General features: G+C 39.8%; 1 protein-coding gene across 1 annotated transcript in view; it reads right to left on the bottom strand.

Moving 5' to 3' along the window:
- The window catches only part of edn2 (endothelin 2), a gene marked incomplete at both ends in the record, with an annotated part of 34,566 nt that extends 20,752 nt beyond the window's left edge, over positions 1 to 13,814 (bottom strand). The window contains 5 exons of the mRNA XM_083925999.1: positions 11,698 to 11,772; positions 11,883 to 11,963; positions 12,606 to 12,725; positions 12,903 to 13,056; positions 13,748 to 13,814. Of these exons, the coding sequence (XP_083782125.1) occupies positions 11,698 to 11,772; positions 11,883 to 11,963; positions 12,606 to 12,725; positions 12,903 to 13,056; positions 13,748 to 13,814 (497 nt within the window). The remainder of the gene's footprint in view (positions 1 to 11,697; positions 11,773 to 11,882; positions 11,964 to 12,605; positions 12,726 to 12,902; positions 13,057 to 13,747) is intronic.
- Between the last annotated feature and the right edge of the window lie 10,447 nt (positions 13,815 to 24,261).

Genomic DNA, 24,261 nt, shown 5'->3' with positions numbered 1-24,261 from the left:
CCGCCGTGCTGACCAAGGAGAACTATATAGTGTAGCAATAGTGCTAGCCTTTAAATTTTGCTTTTATGAATTCAAGTCAAATGACATAAAACTCCACAGAACCTGCAGTGGCTCACTTTTACCTACATGTCCTAAGCCAGTAGTAAATCATCATGATTAGGATATACTGTAGGACATTCATCTTTAGAGAATGACATCACCCTGACATCCAGGTTCTTCACCCTGTAACCATCATTCCTCACAAATAGTGGTAAAGCTGGTTAAAAAAAAGTTGCTCTGCTGGAATGATGTGAGCTGATATGCAAAACAGTTTACCTGAAGTAAAAACAATTCCCATCAAACCATCCATGACCGTCACTGCTATTTTTGTTCTCTCTGTTTGACCTTCTGAAAAGATGACGCTTTGTACTTTAGTATCAGATGACAAAGAGCGAATCTTCCGGGAAATGGTGAGACGGTTAATCTCTTCCGTGGGCAAACAAACACTGCTTTGTTAGATGAGGTGTGGGGCGAGGTCTATGGAGGTTTAGGTCTACAGGAGTGCAAGCTATTCCAGAAAATCAAACAAGCACTGCACGCCCGTTACCTGTTTCCGTATGATTAATGAACAGAAACAGAGCATTACATCGATCCACAGCTCATTTCCTCACTCTCTCTCTCCCCACTAGGTAAAGGGTGATCTATAGCCCTCATACTTTGTTCAAATAGGTGAGGAAGCAGTTAATTAACAACTGAGTGGATACCCCACGCGGAGAGGAATGAGGGTAGAAATTCTTATCGCATGACTTCCGCGTGTTTGTCTGCATGTGCAGGTGGAAGTGCAACATTTCCTTTTTTGGAGATTGTCTGTTTAGATGACATTACTTATTCATGAGTCAAGCCATGTTCTATTGTTATGAATACTGAACACAGATTGCATGATGTCACTGGTTTGGAGTATTAATTATTAATCCACCCTCTGCAATTTTTAATGTGGCCTCTCCAGTTCTGGTCCCTTCGTAACAGGAAGACGGTGAATAACGCCAAACTCGACTCACCTTTGGTCTATCTAAAAGTGTAAAACAACTTGCAAACAGTCCTGGCCTTGGGTGACTGTGAAAAAATCAATGTCCTCAGAAATCTTCCGAAGAAAGCAGTCACTGTTTCAGAGTTTGTTTCTGGCTGACATGATCATAAAGGCCGTGGAAGCTGCAAATCAGTGTGTGCTGTCACAGCTTTCCAAAGCTAAAACGTCCAGTCATGCTCGAATGAGTTTTCAGCATAGGCGATTGATAGTCATAACACTCAGTCAATTCGGTGTGCTGTTATTCCACCATGGCTGACAATTGTACGCCTTTTTGATATTGCTTTCTGTAATCTTCTACTGTGAACTGCGTGAGAAAAGTAGAAAGGGACTTGTAAAACTTTTTTTTAACAGCTCTGACTTTGCTTAACCTCAGTTGTACAGACAGTGTCCATCAAATCCACACTAAAAATTAATGTGCAATCTAATTCGCTCTTTTCACATCTCCACTACAAATGTATTAGGCTATAATGGTTAACATTAAAGAGGAACCGCATATGTGAAAAAAAGCCTTTTGTGTGTCCAGAGGAGGTGCATGTGAAGCCTCTCCTCAAGGGAGGTCACTTGAGGTAGCGTTGGCTGAGGCTGAAGATAACACAATTTTGAAAGTGGAAAACATGTAGAGCGAGATGTGAAGTTAGAAAGAAGTGAACTCCAGACCAAACAGCCAATCATCTCTGCTGCAGAACGTTCTCAGTACCAGGTCATCAAATTCCAATGCTTTGTCCGAGCCCTTGGTACCTGATATCAACAACAATCGATCCAACGACAATCCAACAGTGTACTCTTTTAAACACTTCTTATATTTTGTGTATCATTTGGGCCAAACAAATGTCTTGAATGCATTTGCCTGTCTACAATCATGTTAGCTAGCAGTCTTCTTCTAACATTTTGCTATAGCAATGCTAAGATTTCCCCCACCTGTAAGAATAGCAGGATACAAATGGATACACCATGTCTGTATATCGCCCTTTTCATGGAGACAAGGGCAATATTTGGTGTACATAGTGTAAATAGCAGCACTTACGATCACATCTGTCATGTTGACGTACGGGCCTAGCTTGTAGCGGGAGCGTACCTATGTTCCATGGGTCCTATGTTGCCCGCTGTGTATGTGACCGGGGAACGTAGTACTGTTTTATTAAAAAAGTGTCTGATGTTCCCTGCTTTTCACAGAATTATCTTCTTTTCATGCAAGGTGTTTAACTGTTTATCAATTTATTGATTTACTTTTTAAATTCAAGTATTTCAATGAATATTATAATTCATTGTATGAACCTTAATAATATAATTTGGAATACATTATCAACTTTAACTTTATCTGTATAAAGTCTCCAAAAAGAAGAGGTAACATATTAATCAACTGTACACCAACTCAGAGATGAGTGCAGAGTGCGCCTGTTCACATCAGGGTCCTGCATCCCCCTGTTGAGGCTTTGTTCAACGTGCACAGACCTTTTGAAGGGCAGGGGCGAAAAGGGAAACAAAGGGCACATATGGCGCATCCTCGCCACTGAAGAGGACACTTTAGTCCACGTTTTGGCCCCCATGAGGGCACTTTAGAACACACTTTGGCTTCCAAGAGGGCACCTTAGTACAAGTTTTGGCCCCCATGAGGGCACTTTAGAACACATTTTGGCTTCCAAGAGGACACTTTAGTACACGTTTTGGCCCCCATGAGGGCACTTTAGCACGCGTTTTGGCCCCCATGAGGGCACTTTAGCACACATTTTGGCTTCCAAGAGGACACTTTAGTACATGTTTTGGCCCCCATGAGGGCACTTTAGCGTGCGTTTTGGCTTCCAAGAGGACACTTTAGTCCACATTTTGGCCCCCATGAGGGCACTTTAGAACACACTTTGGCTTCCAAGAGGGCACTTTAGTACACGTTTTGGCCCCCATGAGGGAACTTTAGCCCGCGTTTTGGCTTCCAAGAGGACACTTTAGTCCACGTTTTGGCCCCCATGAGGGCACTTTAGGATGCGTTTTGGCCCCCATGAGGACACTTTAGCACACATTTTGGCTTCCAAGAGGACACTTTAGTACACGTTTTGGCCCCCATGAGGGCACTTTAGAACACACTTTGGCTTCCAAGAGGGCACTTTAGTACACGTTTTGGCCCCCATGAGGGCACTTTAGGATGCGTTTTGGCCACCATGAGGACACTTTAGCAAACATTTTGGCTTTCAAGAGGGTACTTTAGCATGCGTTTTTCAACAATTGCCCCCGCCCTCCCTCCCCAGAGTCCGCCACTGCACAAATCACAAATTGGTTTCAATAGTAAGCTTGTGTTTGTTTGCCGAGGCTGATGTTAAATTTGCTTCTTTTGATTTGTGGACCTGTCCTCCAGATCAGAGTGTTATCAACAGACAGTGCTCTGTACACAGCTATGATTGCACATACTACAATCAGAATTCATGTACCTCATGAGTATTTTATCAATCTGGTCAAAGTGAACGTGCATATTAACACTGTTCCTTTGCCCTCGTTGACGCCGATCTGCCCGAGCTCATCACGTATTCACCTGCTATATATTTACCTGTCTGATTGCAGATTGACATCACCAGGTGTCTGAATGGCAAATTAAGATGTGGATCTGTAGTGTCACACAGAGGACAGTGGCTGTTTACAGAGTTGTTTATACTGTTGCAATGTGAGCGGCTATCACTACATCTGGTGTACGTGTGCCCGCACACAGAAGAAGATGAAAATCTAGACCACAAAGGGAAGAATGCCCTCCAGTACAGGCATGTCACTGACTTGCATTAAGAAATACAGATGTCTGTTTAAAGCAGGAGAAGGAATGTCTGGCAGTCTGGAGCCATTTCTGCAAGAAAAATGACTGACAGCCCATTTCCTCATACTGTATACCGTTAAACACTTTGAATGATTAGACTGCTGCAGCTTAATGAGGCTCACCGTTGAGCTTGGCGAGGAAGCATCCAGGAATGCCTGCTATTCAAAACAGCTATGTCACTGTTTATTCACCGGACTGTGACTGTGAGGGAGTTCTTTGAAGTTGTGACACTTGCTCTGAAAAGTTACCCATTTATGCAGCGAAACACTGTCTCCTTCGCTGCCTGACCGAGCCTGCTTCCTTCCTGCTGGCCCCGGCTGTTTGTGCATGACTAGACTTCATGTTTTGGTCTCAGCAGGCATGTTCGGACCAGCCGTGTTTATGGGCCAGTCTGTCCCCAAGTCTGTCCCCAAGCCGCTCTGGTCCCTGCGAACAAAACCAGGAAGAGGAAGAATGTGAAGCAATGCCGGCTTTTACTGTAATCGCAGCCAGTTTGGACTGGAAGTGCACAACAGCAAGTGAAAATCCAAATTATTGTGTACAGACAATGTCATGACCAATATCTTAATATACTTTTTGTTTTATTTGCAGTAGCACAAGTTCTAACAATTCATCCAGATGCCAGTGATCTGACCCCCCTTTACTAGTTTTGAATGTCTCACATTCATATTTCAGCATTTCCCTGAAGAATTTAATTAAAAAAATATTTTAAAAAAGTTATTTGGCATTCAAAGTTGGCCTTTATTATAATTCAAGCTCAGCTTTTTGTTTTTCTTTTGTCTGGTGAGCCAGATTTATGATGCTAAGGACAGTGCTTTGCAATTTCCATAATGTTGTATGCAGTGCTGCTCTCCGTCACAAAGTTGGATGTACTTCCTTAAATGAAATAACTTTTAATCCACACAATCCACAAGGTTGGCAGTTGAAATGTATCTTTCGCAAATTTGTCTTTATACACACAGCACATACATGCACTTCAGCGGGGTTGCACAGGGGTCAACCATGTTGAGCACCTCTCCACCTACCAGTCCACACTCCATATTGGGATTTGAGCCAGCAACTCAAAATCAATAAAGCTTAAAGCTGTCAAACTACCTCAAATCTCTGCTCTCATTCAACTTTAGAAATTCACAGAAATGAATGAAAATGAAGAATTAAATGGAATGGACTACAAACTGCACTTTACATAACAGCTTCATTATCTGATGGGTTTAAAAAAAAAAATCATGTTCAATGATTTTACAATTGTTTTTGAGACTACCTGATCAAATATAATTTATAAAATATAAGATTAAACCCCCTCCCCAGTTCAGTATACGCCGCACAAGTAAAGTTATTTCATTGCTTTGCCCTGACCCTAAATGTATACGCAAAAACAGCTAGCAGGAGCCCAGTCAAACTTTCACAAACAATTACAATCATACGATCATGATTTACTATCAGCCGGCATGTCGGGGAGAACAAAAATGTGGTTAACAACGTGGAGTAATGACTAAAACAAAGCAAAACAATGCAACTAGTGTTATGACAACAGCGTGATTAAGGTTGCAATCTCAATCCCCCATCCAGCCCATATCAGTTCCCTGCGCAAACAGCAGACATGCTCCGGTTTTTCCTTTGTTTCTCTTCCTTTCCCCGTTCTCTCCTGTGCTCAAGGAATTCATGAGGAATGCAGAAAAAGCATCCTGTTTTCATTAGTCAGCTATTCACTCTGTAGTGCACACTAGGGGGTCTGAGAGTTCTTAATGACGTCAGGGTAAATAACTAGGATGTCACTACATTAAGTAATGGAGACACAGGTGCATATTATCACCGCATGGACTAGTTGGTTTTGCATCCAATATTTCCACTTCTTGTCCCACACAAAACACAGTTTCACTGCACATGAAATACAAAATCATCGTATTGACCTGTGGTTGACTTTGAATGGTCCTAATGCCCCACTTGTTGTTATCTGTCATTCCTTAAACACTTGAACTGTAACCCGGGATGTCCTGTAGATAATTGGAAGTCTCCAACATCCTCTATAATAAACACTCTGAGCTCACGTCCCTCTTGCAGAACGGCCTATCTAAAGTAAACATCAGTGTATGGAGCGACGAGGGGACAGACTCAACACCGTGGAGAGATAACCAGCGTACGTTACATTACGGACAAAGAAATGCTGTGTGTAGTAACAACACACTTCAATTCAGCAGGTTCACAGTGTGCCTGTTCTGTTCGAGGTAGACACCTGTTAATTTGAGTGTCATGTGTTTTATAGAGAGCAACATGCAAGAGGTGGTTATGACCATTCAATCTTTTTGTATTCAATTTTAATCTAATTCATTTATATTGTCTTATACCTACAACCCCTTGGTTTTGAAGGGGTCATACTCTGCTATTTTGAGATTCATATTTGTATTTTGGTTTGCTACTAGAACATGTTTACATGCTTTTATGTTAAAAAACACATTATTTTCCTTTTACAGTCTGTCTGAATATTCCTGTATTCACCTTTTGTCTGAAACGCTCCGTTTTACCGCCTGTCTCTTTAAGACCCCCTCCTGAAAAAGCCCAGTCTGCTCTGATTGGTCAGTGTTTCCAGGTCTTCAGCAATTGTGCTCTCTGCATCTCTGCACTGTCAGTGCAGCCAGGGAATGACTGTAACATAGCTGTAGCAGCACTTTCTTTTGGCAAGATGCTTTTCATATTTAACCACATGAAAATCCATAAATGTGTCTTTCAACACATTTTATATTTCATACTCTGGTCTTTTCAGCTGCAACATGCATCAGCAATGAGCAATTATAATGTCAACATTAATGTGTTATTGGCAGTTTTGTCTTATAAAGTTTGACCAGTGGCAAGCGAGGCCAAAAGGAGTGGAATAGCAAATGTTTTTGAAAGAAAGGCATTTCGATTTGTAAATGATTTGTCATGTCTATTACTTTGTTATAGCTAACTGTTTACAATAGCTGTGCACCTGCAGTTACTTGAGAATCAAGGAAGAAGTAGGACTGCTTTAATTTGACACATTCAACATTATAATGGTTGGGCTATTTTCAACAATTTATTGTTCTGGATTACCCATCTAAAGAGTTATTGTGTAATTAATGTTATTTTGTTAAACAGACCTGACCTAAGTTTCACCCCATGACATAAACATGCCCACAGCCACAGTTGGTCTTGAGGAACTGCAGCATATTCATGGACAAACTGAAACCTGCACAATACATTTACCACCAAACTATAAAACTGTACTGTTTACTTCTTTTTGCTCCCATCGCTAAATCTTAGACTTAGGTTCTACTGGCATCGTTTGTTTCCACTACTTTCAGATGAATCATCCACTTTAAGATGATTTTTTCCTTTCTACCAGCTGACTGTGGGAGTCGATTCATTTTGAAAGAGCAACCGCCAACGAGGAAGCTGCAACTCCACCACCGTCGTCACTCACTACAACCAACAACTGTAACTCGATCAATCAGTCATTCTCTCAGAGACAGACTTTTGCATTCATAAAACAAGGTTGCACCCTTTGTTGACACACCAGATAAATAGCCTTTAAGGGCACTGTTAAGTCACTTTAAAGGTGTGTTGAGACAGAAAGCAAAGGAAGTTTGAATCTGAACATTTGGGAGGATTTGACCACTGGATCATTTCATTATTTGTCATGATGAGAGACCAGGAGAGCTGACTCATCCGCATAAAGGGGCCTTCACATGATCAGCTTTTTGCGCTGGGCTCTATTCACAAACCTGGTGTGACTGCTTATAAACCTCCAAGCATTATGTTTTCTTCCCAGATCGTGATACGACTTTAATTAAACGTTAAATAGTTTGAGAAACTTGTACACACAAACAATACATTTTTCCTCCATCTTTCTAGCCGGCTTGATGTCGCTCTCTGGTTGCCTAGGACAATGGTTTTCACAGTGGGGGCCGCAGACCTCTTCAGACGTAAAGAAGAGAATTTGGTCAGACGATCTGCTGCATTCACACAGCAAGCTACTGTTCCCCAGCGAGCCCTGAAGGCATCATTTTTTAGCTTCCTACCACATTGCTTGTGTTAAAAAACTTCACACAAACAGAGAGGATTTGCTTTTACCAACAAACAAAAACGTTCTTAAAGTTGATGTGTGATTTATTTTGTAGCATTGTCGGTGGATTTGCAAAGGGGGTCCCCGGCCAGGAGCTAATGCTGTTTGGGGGGCCTTGGCATGGAAAAGTTTGGGAACCCCATAGGAAACGTAGACGTCACTCTCAAAGCTTCTATCTCACTGGTTGCGCTTTTGAAAGGTCAGCAGCAACTTGGTCAAGGTTGAACTGTTTTGAACTTCTACCTCTACCTTGGGTGCTGTCGCTACATTGGGCGTTACCGCCTCCTCCATAGGGAATGAATGGAACGCCCGGCGCATATGTAGGGGCCTTAAAGGAACTGATTGCAATCACAGGCTGACTTCATGTCGTTGTCATAGCAAGAAGAAGAGTGAATCTAAAATGCTCCCCTGTGAGAACCCAAGCTTTGGTGGGTATGATATAGATATATGTCTGATTACATCCACCTCTTGTTCCCTGCCCCCCAGGTAAGACCTGGCTCCCTGTAAAAATGAATTCTTAAAGCCAAGGAGTCTTAGCTTGATCAAAAGAATGCCTTGATTTACAGTGTCAAACGCCTTTTGGAGATCATAACAATGCTGCGATATTCTTCCCCATCCACTTATTTCCTTTAGGAAGTGTTAGACAGAGCAGACTGTGATCTCTCTCTTATTTTCCTCCATTCGCGCCTTCTCCCTCTGCAAAGCAGTTTTCCAAAGCCTCGGGATACACAAACATTTTTCACTCAAGTTGAAACATTTTCAATCACATACAGTAGACATGTCTTTGCGACCATTCACATTCCCCTGGGCTCCCAAAGAAATAACTGATTATTAGTATTATCAGACAAACAAGTAGAGACAGGAGGGGAAAGAGCCGTGTTGTACAGCAGTATTGCAAAGGGATCACAATGGCACGCTCTCTCTAATGGACTGTAACTGCCAAACTACATGGAGTAGGATATTTAAGCTCACAGCAGGCCGTGGTATGTTATGATTATATCACAGCTTATGGTCATCAAGCATGGCAATATAAACATTTTATACATATTGTAATTTTAATAGATTGTTATTAATAATTAATTGATAACAATCAAACAGGGATATTTGACCAAAGCAATACAAATATTCTTAATATAGCATACATTTAAACTGATATTGCTTTTTTCAGTAGATGGGCACTGCTCAATCCACTCCAGTTAAACTGATCATTAGGTGGATGTTAACCTTAATTTCCATTTTGTCTCTGGTTTTAGATCATTCTGATCATTTTTGATAGGCAGTTCGTTAGTCTGACATTTGTTTCTCAGACGTAAAGGAATACTGTTGTACAGAGAAATAGGATGTACATCTATTGTATTTGGTTATTATACCACATGTACAAACTCATCAGATTACTTGAGCAACCCATTTTAAAAAAGTACAACACATTGATCACTTCACATTCTCATTGATCAGCTTTCCTGCGTTTAGGAATAACCAAATGATTTACGTGAATACAGGCTACATCACTTGTACAGATTTATTTTTGGAAAATTGTTTCCTGAACAGTTCACAATCAGCAGATGGGTTTAAAAGCAGTTTAGCTCTAAATTCATGTTAAAATCCCATTCCTACTTTTACAGAACACAAACAAACGGCACCAGAGTCCAAGGTGGACCACGGTCCTACATTTATCCAGGGTTTGTTTTTCACTTGACCAAACAGCTGTGAATCTAATATAGTGGAGGACTTTGTTTTTTTCCACAATATCATATAGATGCATTTAGACTCGCAAAAGTAATCAAACCAGGGAATTAAATGAAACCTAACAACATTTTAAAGAATTTTACGCACAAGCTCCTGAGAAGACAGAAAATAACTTTATTTTTTACATCGCTAGATTATAATAGAAGAGAGGAAGATAATAGAAGACTTAAGATAATATAACAAAATATTTGATTTCAGTATGGTATTCTTGAAACAACTGGTCTCCAATAGACTGTTCAAGAAGCTCCTATCCTTCATTTTCAGTTTCATACAAGATGAAAGAAGAAAAAAGGTTTGGCTATCACAATACATTGACAAAAAAGTTTTGGGCCTTGTAAAGAAATTTGAATCTGTTTTTTCTTTTTTTTGGCAGTTTTTAAGCCTTTTATTACATAGGACAGACAGGAAATGGGGTGAGAGAGAGGGGGGAGCTGATTTCACTGTTAGTATTTACGTCCATAGAAAGTTCAGTAAATCCTCCAAAAAAAAAGAAAAAGAAAAGTGAACCATCTAACACTCATGATGTTAGTGCAAACTGTCATTTCAGTGTTGAATAAGTGTTTTCAAAGTGTTTGCTGGAACATGCAATTTGTAGCTGTTGATCCAGTGAGCAACACAGCAGCTAAATATCAGTCAAATAATGAAATCATCATTCTGCCACAGAATCATTTCTTGCATGTTTATTTTCTCATCCGCAATTCAGTGCATCATTCATACAAATATAAATACATCTCTGAATAAGTTATAGAATAAATAATTGTTCTATATACAATTCATCATTCAACAGTAAACTTCTAAGCTGGTAAACCATCCATTTTATACAGCATTGAGATATTGGAGGATGAACATTTTCTGAGTTACAGTAAAGGTTTATATTTCAATGTGTCTGTGAGTTGACTACAATCAAACAGGACAAATGGAGTAAATGGATTCATGTCACAGAAAAAGTGCAGGCCACATATAAACAGCTTCTGAATTGCATAACACAAGTCGAAAGTCATCTTTTCCTAGTGACTAATTACAGAGGAATTAAGTGAACAGTTGTCGGGGGGAGAAAAACAGTTGTTGCATTTTTTGGCAAGCTCCACGTCATTGAAGCCTTCTGGCTTATCTTCAATCAAAACATTAAACAGGAGCTATGCAATAAACACTTGAACCAATACAATAGACCTTTGTTATGCTAGCAAAAAGTTGACTGTGTGTAGAGGAGCTTACAATGGACCTTGTTTAATGCCAATTGTTTGCGTGATCAATCAAAAAGAGATGACCTTCATTTGGCCATGTGTGCCAAGATCGAACAAGCTGCCATCTTCAAGTACTGCCTGATCATTAGAAAGTAATTTGCTTATTTGCCCGAAATAATAGGCAGGAGAACAGATCCAAGCTCTGATACAGAGGAATATTAAACTGAACCAAAGGTCAGCAATGACAGTATAGTTTGGAGGACTTTAGAGTAAACATTGACAAACAATTCCCAACTAAATACAGAGTTAATATGACTCTGGAATATATATGATCCTATAATCCTCAGCAAAGGTGAATTGTGAATTTAAAACTGTCCATTCAGATGTGTATTCAGAATGCTTGGTCCATATCAAGAACCACTGATCAGTGACCGATTAGCCATTGTAAACTTTCTTGAAGTGGTTTCACAAAAGGCCGGGCACCAGTTTCTACGGTCTTGGCTTTAATGGATCCTTCCTTGGCATCTGTAGAAATTACTCTTAACGTCTCCATCCAGCATAGTTCCTGCTGTAGGCTTCTGTCCCGGGGAGCTGCCAGTCCTCAGACCAAGTTTTGTTGATCACATGCTTGATCCACTGTCTCTTTTGCCTTCCATCCTTCCACCTCCACACCCCCAGAGTTGATAAGACTTGACATGTTTTAAAACCCTGGCGCTGACATTGAAGGTAGCTTGAAGAGCCTCTGGTCCATGGAGGTTGAATCCATGGAGGTAGAACTGCTTCTGGTGTTCGTTCAATCCTCTATCTACTTGTTCTGCTCATCAACCTGTTTACTCCACCGGGGTTCTCGTTTGACGACAGAATCCCATTTGCGATCGCAATGTTGGACTTGACCACAGATCTGCACGAAGAACAAAAGAAAACAGGTAAGCTTTGTATGTCTTTAAAATGACCATCAAACACAGAACCATATGGACACAAAGGTTGATCTCTAAATCTGTATTCATGTACCTGAAAGATGCCAGAAATTTGTTGCTGTTTGTGCTTGCAGATTCTACCACCGGGTCCACATGAGTCCTTGGATTCTCTGAACTGTGGACGGATAAAACAAAAGCATTAAAATAAGGACATAACCCTCGAAATTGCCCCACGGATTAAAACCTCAACAAACTGAGGATTTTGTCTTGCATTGTTACGTTTATTGAATCAAAAGTAGTTCAGGGTCGACTAAGCAATTTCCTTGAAATTCCCAGCTTATATATATTTATATGCCTTATGGGCAGGAATGGAGGGCATGCCTTCCAAAACATCCACTAGGATAACATCTAGAGACGGTGACTCATCCCTACTGGTGGTTTCATGACTGCAATAACTCAAAGATGCAACACAGTTCCTTTAGCAAAAGCAGAAATCTAAACATTCCAAAAATAGTGTCACTGCAAATTAACCCTCAGGAATTCTTTCAAGGCCTACAAGGAAATGCCAGCCATTCTCTGTACTATGACTACAACCCCTGTACTGTAGTAACATTATCAAACACTGAATCATCTTTGCCTTCGCTCCTAATCGTCCTCTACATCAACATACTTCTAGCTTGTCACACATGGCCGACACTGGAAGAGGCTACAGAAGCGTCTTTGATACTATCTAGCATCCAGCGCTGGGTACGTGGTGGGATGGTCTTGCTTTGCTGTAGGTCTAGGTAGATAGAAGGAGGGAGGGAAGGGCGTTTACCTTTTATGGCAGAAGCTGGAGCAGGTTTTATCGGTTGGGTTGATGCATTCGCAACGCCCAGCTGAACGGCGGCGGCGGCGGCGAGACAGGGGATTTCCTAGGCCATAAGGAAGGAGTTTACTGAAAAGAAAAACAAAACATTTTAGGACCGTGTTGGTGAGAGGATGAAGGATCTGGGATTAGTTTTGAAATAGTACTTAAGTGCTATTGTTATATACAGTATTTGAGGTTAAAAGTTGGGGTCTAGTAACAAACGCAGTTCTCTGAATGTATGACTTAAGTGCTCTGCAGCCTCACCTTGGCGTGTTGACCCAGATTATATCTAGGTGGCAGAAGTAGATGCATTCTTTATCATCCCAGCTGTTGCAGGAGCAGCGCTTGGTCCTGACACGGTGTGGATGAGGCGCATGAGCTGGCAACTCTGCCTGGTCAGATAAAGGGAGTCCACAACCTAGAAAAACAAAGAGAATTCCGAGATTAAAAAGTGCCAACTAATCCTTTCCAGTATGACTTTGCACTTCATGACTATCACTTGTAAACACAAAGAAATCCACTTGGCGGGTTAACACCCACTTGTGCGGTTAAACAAATGAGATTGTGATTAATGCTTGAACATATTTATTATATTATAAATCAAGGAACTTAATCCAAGTCAAACAATTCGGCAAGAAGTGGCTGTATCAATGATGCTGCGGTAGCAAAGATTACTTTTCAATAAAAGCTGGGTTACTTATCAAAGTAAAATACTCTCTGGAAGGTTGAACCCAGCTCGTGTTGTACTTTCTGTGGTGACTGGCAGAGAGTCAAAGGCTGCAGTTTTTGTCATAATAGCATCTTTGTCTTTTGCACAACTTGTTCGAATTGTTTGAACTTGTTTGAATTGAATTGAATTGAATTGTTCGTGCTGTTTTAAATATTTTGGGAAAGCTTTTATTTGTAAAACTCTAACTCTACCCCTAAAACCTTTATCTAAACAGTCAAAAAAAGAACTGATAATTCAATGCATGAACAGCCAAAGGGAAGATATTGTGAAATAAAATTATTGTGTTTTTTGTTATTTTTACTGATTTCACCTACACAAATCTACAAAAGTATTTAAAAGACATATGACATATATAAGAATACAAAGTAAGGTTACTCACCCTCTTGCAGAGCCATGCAGATGATGAATAAAGTCAGTGCCTTGCACTTGAAGGAAGCCATCATCATCATCATCCTGTGTCTGATGTTCTGATGTGTAAAAGCAGCAACAGTCAGTTGACACACTCCGGGAGTTGTAGAAAGTCTTTACACTTGTGTGTGTTAAGGCTGGAGAGCAGCAACAGGTGCTTTGTGTTCACGCTCTTGCCAGGACATCTACTTTATACCCCCCTGCGGGTGATATCATGAAGGCCCCTCCTACCTCTGTGTATTCCTCAGAATAGTGTTACACAACACACACATACTCCACCTGCCCTCCTCGCATTCCAGCAGTGACCTTAACATCCAGTACTTTCAGCGCCCCCAACAGGCCGAGAAGGGGTCGACTAATAACATACCATACTTAGTGACTCAGACACCTTTATTATCTACTGGCATTCAGTGTATTTCAGTTGGATTAGAATAAGATTTAGTACTGAGTGATTTTGGCCTTAGAGTTACACTTAGATTATCACAAGACATTAATCCTTTACTAAGAATGTCCTTTACTAAGGGTGACATACCAAACTTGAAGTAATGTGTCAATAAGTCACATTATAAGTAATTTGGACAATTTAGGACTTATTTTCGTGTAAAAATTCTACATAGTGTGTTGTCTGTATGTTTTTAAATTCTACCTGACTATGGATGAAATTATGCAACTATGCAAACTTCCAGCATATTTACATTGATGCCCTTTGATATGTAAATTGATGTGCTGATCAAATAAATACCAATTAAATAAATACAAAAAAATCTAATAAATACAAAGAAAGAAAAGTTGTGGAAGAAGTACTCAGATATTTCTCTTCTGTAGTAGTACCATGCTGTAAAAATACAGTTTCAGAATAGTATATATAATATCACTGAATTATAATCAGTAATCCATTCATGGTTAAGCATCAGTAAAGTTGCAGCTTGTAAAGGTGGATCTAATTTACACTACTTGATATACTGATGGGTGATGGAATCAGTTTGGAAATCATTCATTGTTAGTTGATTTACATTTTGTTTAGTTTTAATAATCTGGTGCAGAATACGGGGAGTAAAAAGTGCAAAACTGGCTTCCAAAATGCAATGAAGTATAAGTATACAGTAGCATAAAACGGAAATCCTCAATACAAGTAAAGAACAAATACCTCAGAATTGTGCAGTACTAGTAGTCAATGTACTAAGTTGCATTCCACCACTGATTTAGACGTACAGGATAAGATGAACAAAACCAATGATCTGAGACAATTAACAGTTGGATCTGCGCGTAGTATCAACAGTGGTTATGTAAGTATGATGTCAAAGTTGTGTTGAATGTGAGCATGTGATTCAATCTTCCAGTGTGTGGATATGTGTGAGGATGAAAAGGGAAAAGAAAAAAGAATGTGAGACAAAATGTACCAAAGAAAACTAACAAATGAGGTGATAGAAAAAAGAGAAACAATAATAAGAAAGACAAAGACTATAGTCCTAGTTACACCAGATGAACAGTTACGGTGATACCCACTACTGTAATTAGTCACTAAATCACCACGCTTCTATCACCACTTATAAAACAACAACAATAACAACAACAACAAACAGTTTTAGTTTCAGGTGATTACACACTAATGTCAATATTTTATAACATTTCCACCAATAGACCTCCACTAAATCCACGCACTGGCCCTTTAAGACTTGGCTAAGACTGCTAATGAGTAATATTCCAACACATAGCAAAGAAATCTCTAACGAAAACAAAACACAAAAGTTGAAATTCCACACCTGTCCGGCAACAAGTCTGTAATGACCAGAGTTATGTATTGCTGTAAAAACTAATTATTAAACACCAGTTAAGACAAATCACTCATAAGCAGTTTAAAAACTGTTCACAAACGTGTTGAGCTTGAATGTTTCTTTCTTGAGTTTTCCGTTGCCTTTCATGGTCTTCATCATCTTTCAATTGCTGTTTGTTCCTTTGTCATAAAAAGTGTTTATTATGAATACACATTATACACTGATATTTCCTATTCTACATGGATAGAAACTATGAAAACAGTGTATATGATTAGAACTGTGCTGTAGTGAATCGTCCATAGTCAATAACTGTTTATAAACCATGTATGGAACCTTAAAGAAATGAATATTGACAAATACATTAGTACATTAACACAGAGGGAGGGGGGGGCAAGTACCCTAAAGGACGGGGCACGGTATGGACGGACATTGTGAGTGCGCCCTAACTGGTGTGAAGATCCAGGTATTTAACCTCTCACAAGGCTGATGATGTCACAGGAACCCTTTGTGCTCCAAGTGCCAATGACCATCGTTAGAATGACAGTCGTTGGTGGAAAGTTTGGTTCGACTTCGTTAGTGCTCTATTGAGTCTGAATGACAGTCGTTGGAGTCACACGGGGCCATTTGTGAACAGTTGTTCTTTGAGGTTAGATTGTTGAATCTCCTGAAGGGATGAAAGGGCAGCATTGTAAATTGGAGATAAGTGGTGTCTCAGACCTCCTCTTCTGTTTAGCGATGGTTTCTCTACTTTTGCATAGATGGCTTCTTTTACTCCTCTTTCAAACCATCTGTCCTCTCTGTCCAGGATGCTCTTATATAACATCATTTGAGTGCCTTCCCTGCTCCGGACGTAATATCTACAGTAATAAATATGTGATTTACATACAAATTATCATGCATTTCTTTAAGTACATGTTGTCACAGTGAATGAGGACAGCCTGAACAGTTTAATCCCAATGCAACACCATTAGATCCAGTATTAGTAATACAGATTCATCAACTGTTCAACAATTTGCTCTCTTGACTTGTACAATTATATATTAAAGCAGCAGGCTGTCATGCAGAATGAGAACAACTCAAATGATAAGCAGTCAGTTGTGACAAAGACACAAGGTTATGTGAGGCCATGGCATGCCTTGTGTGTCTCTCTCTCTTCTCCAGGGGCGTTTGGTGGCATGCAGGATGAGGCTGGAGGCGGCAGAGGAAGAGATGAGCGGTTGTAGAAGAAACAGACGGAGGGCTTGCATGGGCAACGTGGCTGATGTGAGGATGGTGAAGTCGAGGAGAGCTGTCAGCATCTCCCCGCAGGAAGGTGAGGTCAGGGCACGGGCGTTCCACACAACCCTATACTGTCACACAAACAATATCTCACTGTGTAACATGATCTGACCTCTGTAAAGAGATATGCAGCCGCCTGCCACATCAGCTTTCTGTAAACCCCCCCCCCCCCCCCCCACACACACACACACACACACACAAACACAAACACAATCCCACACACCTATGCCGTCTGTCAGTGTTCACTGCATATCTCTTACCAGTGACAATAACAGACAACATGGATTCGACCACAGTCACATTATGTTATGCAGACACTCTTAGGTATGTCACGTCAGAAGAAACTACACTGGAGGTCAAAACAACAAATTATAAATACTTGATTTATTCTGAAATACTGTTATTTTTTATTGTTCATAATTTGATAGAATATCCGCTGTGCCTATACCTCTGCTGTCCTAGCATGTTTTTTTTTTTTTAAATAACCAAGACACTTCGACAAAAACTTTTATTTGGTGAAAAAAACTGTGAGCAAAATGAGAGAACGGTAACCATTGTGTCAGAAGAGAAGGTTTCAACAAAGTTTTCTTCTCTAGGATTCAAAAATGAACAGGAAGTGTAGAGACCACAGCTTTGAATGACTTCTGCACATCTGCTCTGGTTTGATCTTGGTCCATTCTGACTCAGTCAGCTGAACAAGAGGCCCAACTCCTGCTGCAGAAAACATCCCCCAAACCATGACACTCCCTCCTCCAAATATATCTGACTTCTTCACACACTTTGGGTTCAGACTTTCCCCAGTCCTACGCCCAACATAAGGTTTCTATCAGACCCAAATAAACTGAATGTCCTGTCGTCACTGAAGTCACTCTGGAACAGTTCTCCTCTGTCCACACAACATACTCCTCAGCAAAGGCAAGTCTAGCTTTTTGATTCTTTCTGCTGATTTGAGGTTTGGTCACTGCAGAGTAGGTTTACAGTCCAAAAAGTCTTAAATGATGAGACACTGTGTACAGAGACAGATCCTTACCCTGTTAAGCACTGAACTGGCGAGTGTCTCCAGCTGCAGTGTTGAACTGATTCCCCATTGAGAGTCTTCACATAATCCTGTCCTCTCGTGCACTTGTTTTACGTGGACGACCGGCCGTTTTGAGGGACTTAAATAAATCTGTGTCCTTTTAAAGTATCAACATTCTTGAAATCACAGACTGTGAACGCTCAACCTCTCTCTGATGGTTGAGAGGGTCATCCCTTTGGCCTTGATCTAGGCAACCTGCTCTTTCAGGGTTTCAGTCACCTTAGAGCAGCTCGCCATTTTGCCAAGTAACCAGGAGAGCTGCCAGATAAATAGGGTGTGTCCAATAATTCATTAAATTGTCACCAGGTGCCAGATAATCAACATTCAGAATAAATCAAGTATTAATAACCTGTTCTCTAATTTTGATCTCCAGTGTGATGAAATGTGTGCATCTGATAACAGGACAAGATGGAATAGGATGCACTCGGACAAAGACAGCCGATGCAAAGAACACATCTGACATGTTATTTCAAAATACAGACAATTATTTTATTTGTATTCTAAAACCTCAGCCAGGACATTATAGTTACCAAATGAGACTGTTTTAGGAAATGTATATTTCTATTTTAGCTATGCTGCATATGCACGCTACTTCGTTTTAATATAATGACTTATTACCAACGTTTATCTTGTCGTTTAATCATCTCTATCAGTGTTCCAAGTACAATGTGACAATCAGGGACCCCACCTACCTAGTGCTCCAGTGTTAATACAGGATTTGAATGGATGCAAGCCAAGGCAATCTAGGCTATACACACTTTGCACACACATCACCAAGGCTAAAATCATTGATAACAAGGCCACTCACACAACAACACAACCACTTTAGCATTGTAAGAGGAAACTCCATGACAATATTTTTCTGTATCCCTATTAGTTAATATATATCTTATAGACATATTTTATATATTATATTATTTTACTTTATTTTTAAATTGATTTGGATTGATATTTCTTGAGACCCCCCCAAAATGTTGCTGTTGGCTTTCAGGGGCTCTCAAGTGTCAATCAAGGGGTCTCAGACCTCCTGTATTTTTGCACCCCGATCTTCATATTAATATACTATATCAGTCATTATCTGATATTATTATGAATTGTTAAATGATTGATTATATTTGCAGAATTAAATTATAAATTATATTTTTATGAAATGCACTTTCCAAAGAGGACCCATTCTTAAAACTTCCATTTGAATAAAAGTAAAACATACACGCTACAAGTTAAATAGAGCAAACCTCCCTGTAAACATATATATTCATTGAATACTTACTTATCAATCTAAACACTGCCAGAATCTAAATCTTTTAATATGATTACTTAGTTTCTAAGTTAATGTTACTGTGTTTTTTCATCTAGCCGTCTGCTAAAATGACCCACACCATTTATCAGGCAGACTTTGCTTCTCATTTGTTCTCCTGTATACATACTGTATGAATGTATGAGGACAATAAGCAAGAACAACGTGTTCCATGCAGGAAAAAAGTCCCTTCATTAATCTATTTTGTCTGGAAGTTTCTGTGAATTCTCTGTGGGTCATATTTTCAGGTATGTTAAAGAATTAATAATTTCACACTCTTTACCATGGAAGTCCAACTGAAGTAGCAGCCGGAACAAAACCAAACAAGGCAATTCAAAACAGGAAGGAGGAGGATTGTTTCGTCCGTTCGACTCAAATCTGGAAAATGTTGATGGAATTTGACATCAGAGCTCCAGCAGGAATGCAGGAGACCGAAAGAGACACCTACAGAAACAGGAAAAAACACTGCTGAAACATGTGCATCTGTGCCGTCATAGGGGTTAAGTGATGGGGGAAATGCCAAAAGGATGTCACAATGCAGACACCGGCATTTGACCAACTACTTGTTACAGTATTGGAAAAAAAACAAACTCATCTAGAGAAAATGACTGTCCAGCAGTGCAGATTTGAGGAATGCTCTGCTTTCCCCAGACAAGGCAGCAAAGGGACACGGTGAGTCTGCAGTCACAGTGTAAAAAAACGTGCCCTTATCTAGTTTCCAACTTCTGGTTGCTGCTTAGGGCGACGGAGGAATGTGACGCGGCGCGATGATAAACAAATAGCGGAACCATGATTGCTGAATCCTTTGGAAATTCCTCTGGGATGAGGTAAAATGTACTGGCTGCCTGCAACACAATAACACACAAACAGGTCCTCGCACTCGGGACAGTGGAAAAGTTTCACACGTGTGTGAACCATTCATATTCAATACCACTGTCTGTCTATAAGGATGTTCAACGTAGCTCCACTTCCTCCCACAAAAGAGAAGCCAAAATATCCTGGTAACAAGCGCCGCCCTGTTGTAATTAAAGAACAAGAGTCTGTGCAGTAGTGAGCAGCGTAGTCCCGTCCATACACCTACCTGACCAATCATGAGTCCATCTCAGCAAATAAATAATTTAAACGCAACATGGTCAGAAAAATGAACACTTGGACAAACATCAGTGTGATCAGAATACCTAAACTGACAGAGTCTTTGGGTTTTTAGTTTGGCACATCACATCCATAGTCTGTATAAAAAATGGACATAGCATACTTGTCGGGGTCAATTCTCTCGCCTCTGGGAGTTGCCATCCTGTCAGACTTTCACTCCGCCTCATTTCCTCTTACCAAAAAAGGACATTGATGTGACCTCCATCTGGCTGACGTATACCTCCGAGTAGAAGTGAGGGCCAGAGGCTAGCTGTCACTCAAGAGGCCGCGCCCCTAATTATTCATAAACTTTAACCTCTAAGAAAATAAAAACTAGCCTGGTACAAAAAAATTAAACCCTCTTCAGTGTTGTCATGGAGATATGACCTAAACATACAGACTAAAATATTTATTTTGTCCCAGGCCTTAAACAGGTTTAATTATGCTGTGAAAACGGCCTGTTTAACATGGGGGTCAATGAGAAACTGCTCTATTGTGCAAACTACACTAGTGGACACTTGGAGAACTGCAGTTTTTGGCACTTCCTGATGGGATCAACCAGGAAGTCGCTGTGGAGGGGGCGGGACTTAAGAGCTTTACTGCAGCCAGCCACCAGAGGGCGTTATATACAGTTTATGTATCTATATTCAGATTAAATTAAACAGTGTACATGAACACATTCTTGACCTTGGGAACAAATATTTATCAAATAATAATAAATAAAATGAGTCAATGAATGACACCTGACACCCCCAGAGAGAGTATTTTATCACCGAATACATAACATACAGTGTGGTATGGTACTGGTACCTGCCTCATCTTCCTCTCATTGCTCACCAGACATGACAGAAATCTCTCTCAGAGGTTAAAATAAGCTGTTAAATAACATTTAAGAATGAAAACAATTCAATACTTTTCATGGCGTCCAGCGTTGTGTCCTTGGGTCAGTACTTTTGCAGTTTTACAGGAGGAAACGTTAAAGCAAAAAGCCTTAAAACTTTATGTCTCTACAAAGTCTTTTCAGATTTCCTCATATTTGCAGACCTCTGATGCTTTATTTGTTTTTGAGTTGCCATAGTAACAAACATCTTTCACCCTATCATAATAGAGGATACATGGCCCAATGCTAAACTGTGTGTCAGATTAAAACAGATAATAGAAAAACCAAACATTGATTTAATTTAAAAGAAAAAATGTCAGTAAAATAAAAACACACAGAACGTCGCCCCTCTCCGTTTACCCTCACTTTGAAGGCTTTAATATTCCCTTGAACTTAGGCTGACTCACATCTTGTTCAAATGGCCACTTGAGTTTCAGTATCATGATCATAAATGCAACATTTGGGAGAAAATGAAAATGACTCATCATTTAGTCAGCTTGTGTTTTCTTTTCTTCAAGAAACTAAAACTTAATTACATTTGTTTCTCGCACGTTATTAAGTTCTGGTTACAGAAATTATGTTTAAGTCTGTCCTCTTCATTTTTTTGTGTTTGTGTGTGTGTACGAAGTTGCCCTGTTGTTGTGTTACCATGACACTGATGGGTTAAATCCCCTGTTCCCCATCAGTGAATAGGAGGTCCACTACATGTTCCCCTCAATATTATCCTATTGTTTGGCTCTCCTCTTCTAGGGAACCTTATCACGGCACTCCTTTCTAAATGTGTCACACTATTCTGTTAATAATCAGTGCAATCACATATTATATTATCGTTGTGTCACTCTTTGGCTCTTATTCCTGTTGCTGTGGAAGCCCTGGCATACAACACAGGAATAATCATAGAATGATAAATGTATCATAAATACATATCTCTCTTTCTCTCTCTCTCTCTCTCTATATATATATATATATACATATATATATATCCTTTCTCACACACCTATTGTCTGTGGTTTCTATCACAGTGGACTATAAAAATAAAAATGTGACTGTACCCTCTATCTTATTATGTGTGTCTGTGTGTGTGTGTGTGTGAGATGATTTATTACAGGAGATGCTTTCCAGTACCTTCAGTGTGTGATGTCATCCCTTTCACAGCCACCGTGAGCCAAGGTGGACTTAAAGTGGCTTTCTGCTGCCACCCAGTGGTTACACGAGGCCGCTGCAGGTCTGGGGAACAAAGCGGAGCTGCCTTTGTGACCATCAGCACAGAGGGGGAGAGGAAAACACAACCCAAGGAAGATACAGAAACAACTAAATCAAGGCAGGCCGTAAAACAGATTGTTAGACAATCTGGTGTTTCCCTTCTAAGAGGTGGAATTTATAACACCCAGTAAGGTCTTACTGGAGCCACAGGGGGGTGCCACATCCATCAGTATCTGCGGGCAAGCATGAGGCTCTTCTATTCTCTTATATCAAGCTGGAATTGAATTGTAAAAAAATCAAATAAAATGACACTATGAAAGAAAACACTGTACAGTAAGAAAAAGATAAAACAACAGTTGTGTGAACGAGTCACACAGAAGCATTGGCGGTGTTGTTAAACTACACACATGCGTGTTGTTGCATTTGAAACTATTCAAAGAATCAGTTCCAGTGGAAAGTAACTAGATACATTTACTCAAGTACTGTACTTAAGTACAATTTTAAGACACTTGTACTTACTTGAGTATTTCCATTTCATGCTACTTTAAATTTTTACTCCACTCCATCTCAGAGGGAAATATTACACATTTTGCTCCATTGTCTGATAACTTAAGTGACTTTTCAGATTCACAATATTAATGCAAAATATAAATCAACTAATAAATGATAATGTATTATGAAAGAATAGATCTCCACCTCCACCTTTACAAACTGCATTAAAGTGATGAACACATATCCAGTAATACTATAAACAGTTCATGATTCTGAAATGCACCATTCTGCGTAATGAATACCTTTATATGCTAATACGTTTGTACTTAAATCAGATTTCAAATGCAGGACCTTTCCTTGTAATAAAGTACTTTTACAATGTGGCATTAGGATTGTTTTAAAGGATTACTTCTTTCACCACGGCTTAATTCAACCCCAAAACATGGTATTTAAATATGCATTAGGTTTTGATGATATTTGCACATTTACTGTAATTTTGTGGCGCTCACATCATTGAAAATAACTTCAGAAAAAGTTCAACAGCAACATCCCAGTATCCCCATTTGTCTGGATAATCCCCAGGCAACATCAGAATCAATGACTGCAGCTGGAGCTGTGCTCAATGAAAACTGCCCTTACAACAGACATGTACATGTTTATGTTTGCTCGCAGGATTGTTAATAGTTCTTTGACTTTCTAAAAGGAACCGTGTTTAATTATTGTGCATAACTGTGAATAAACATTTTTAAAAAACCTAACTCAAACTGTGTTTCTCTATTGATTGAGCATACTAAAGAAGACATGTCTCTTTAGAAAAGCTATTCATTTTGACCAAAAAACATCCATAAAATAAACAAATTCTAAAATCACAACATTTTTTAAAGCTTGCAAGAAGTGGTGCCGATCTGGAACCAGGTATCCGGCCCGAGAGCCGGTTCTTCGTCTGTCGAAAAAAGGAAGATCGGGTTCAAGATTGGGCACAGGCTCTAAACCGGCCCTCAAAATGTCTTGGTTGAAAAGGGGCATTAGTGACTTAAAGTAGGAAACCTGCTTTTAGCCCTAAAATGCTTTGTGAATTACACTTATCTTAAAAAGTAAGGAGTCCTCATATTAGGACTGAAAAGCCCCACATTTTTTAGAGTTACTCCTAAATAAACAAGTTAGGACATAATCTTAGCCTTGAGATTATTTTGAGAATATGACCCCTTGGCTTATGTTAACAAAAATGGGTAAGCCAGTCCTTATTTTAGGAGTATTTCACAAAGTGTTTTACCACTAAAAGCAGCTCCTAAATCTGTGAAGGGTTGTCAAGAGGACTCCTAAGAACTAATCACAAACAAGCCTAAAATGG

This window comes from Echiichthys vipera (genome assembly GCF_963691815.1).
Source record: "Echiichthys vipera genome assembly, chromosome: 13".
Classification (NCBI taxonomy): Eukaryota; Metazoa; Chordata; class Actinopteri; order Perciformes; family Trachinidae; genus Echiichthys; species Echiichthys vipera.
Note: the sequence above shows the minus strand (reverse complement) of the source record. Positions and strands in the feature narration are given on the sequence as shown.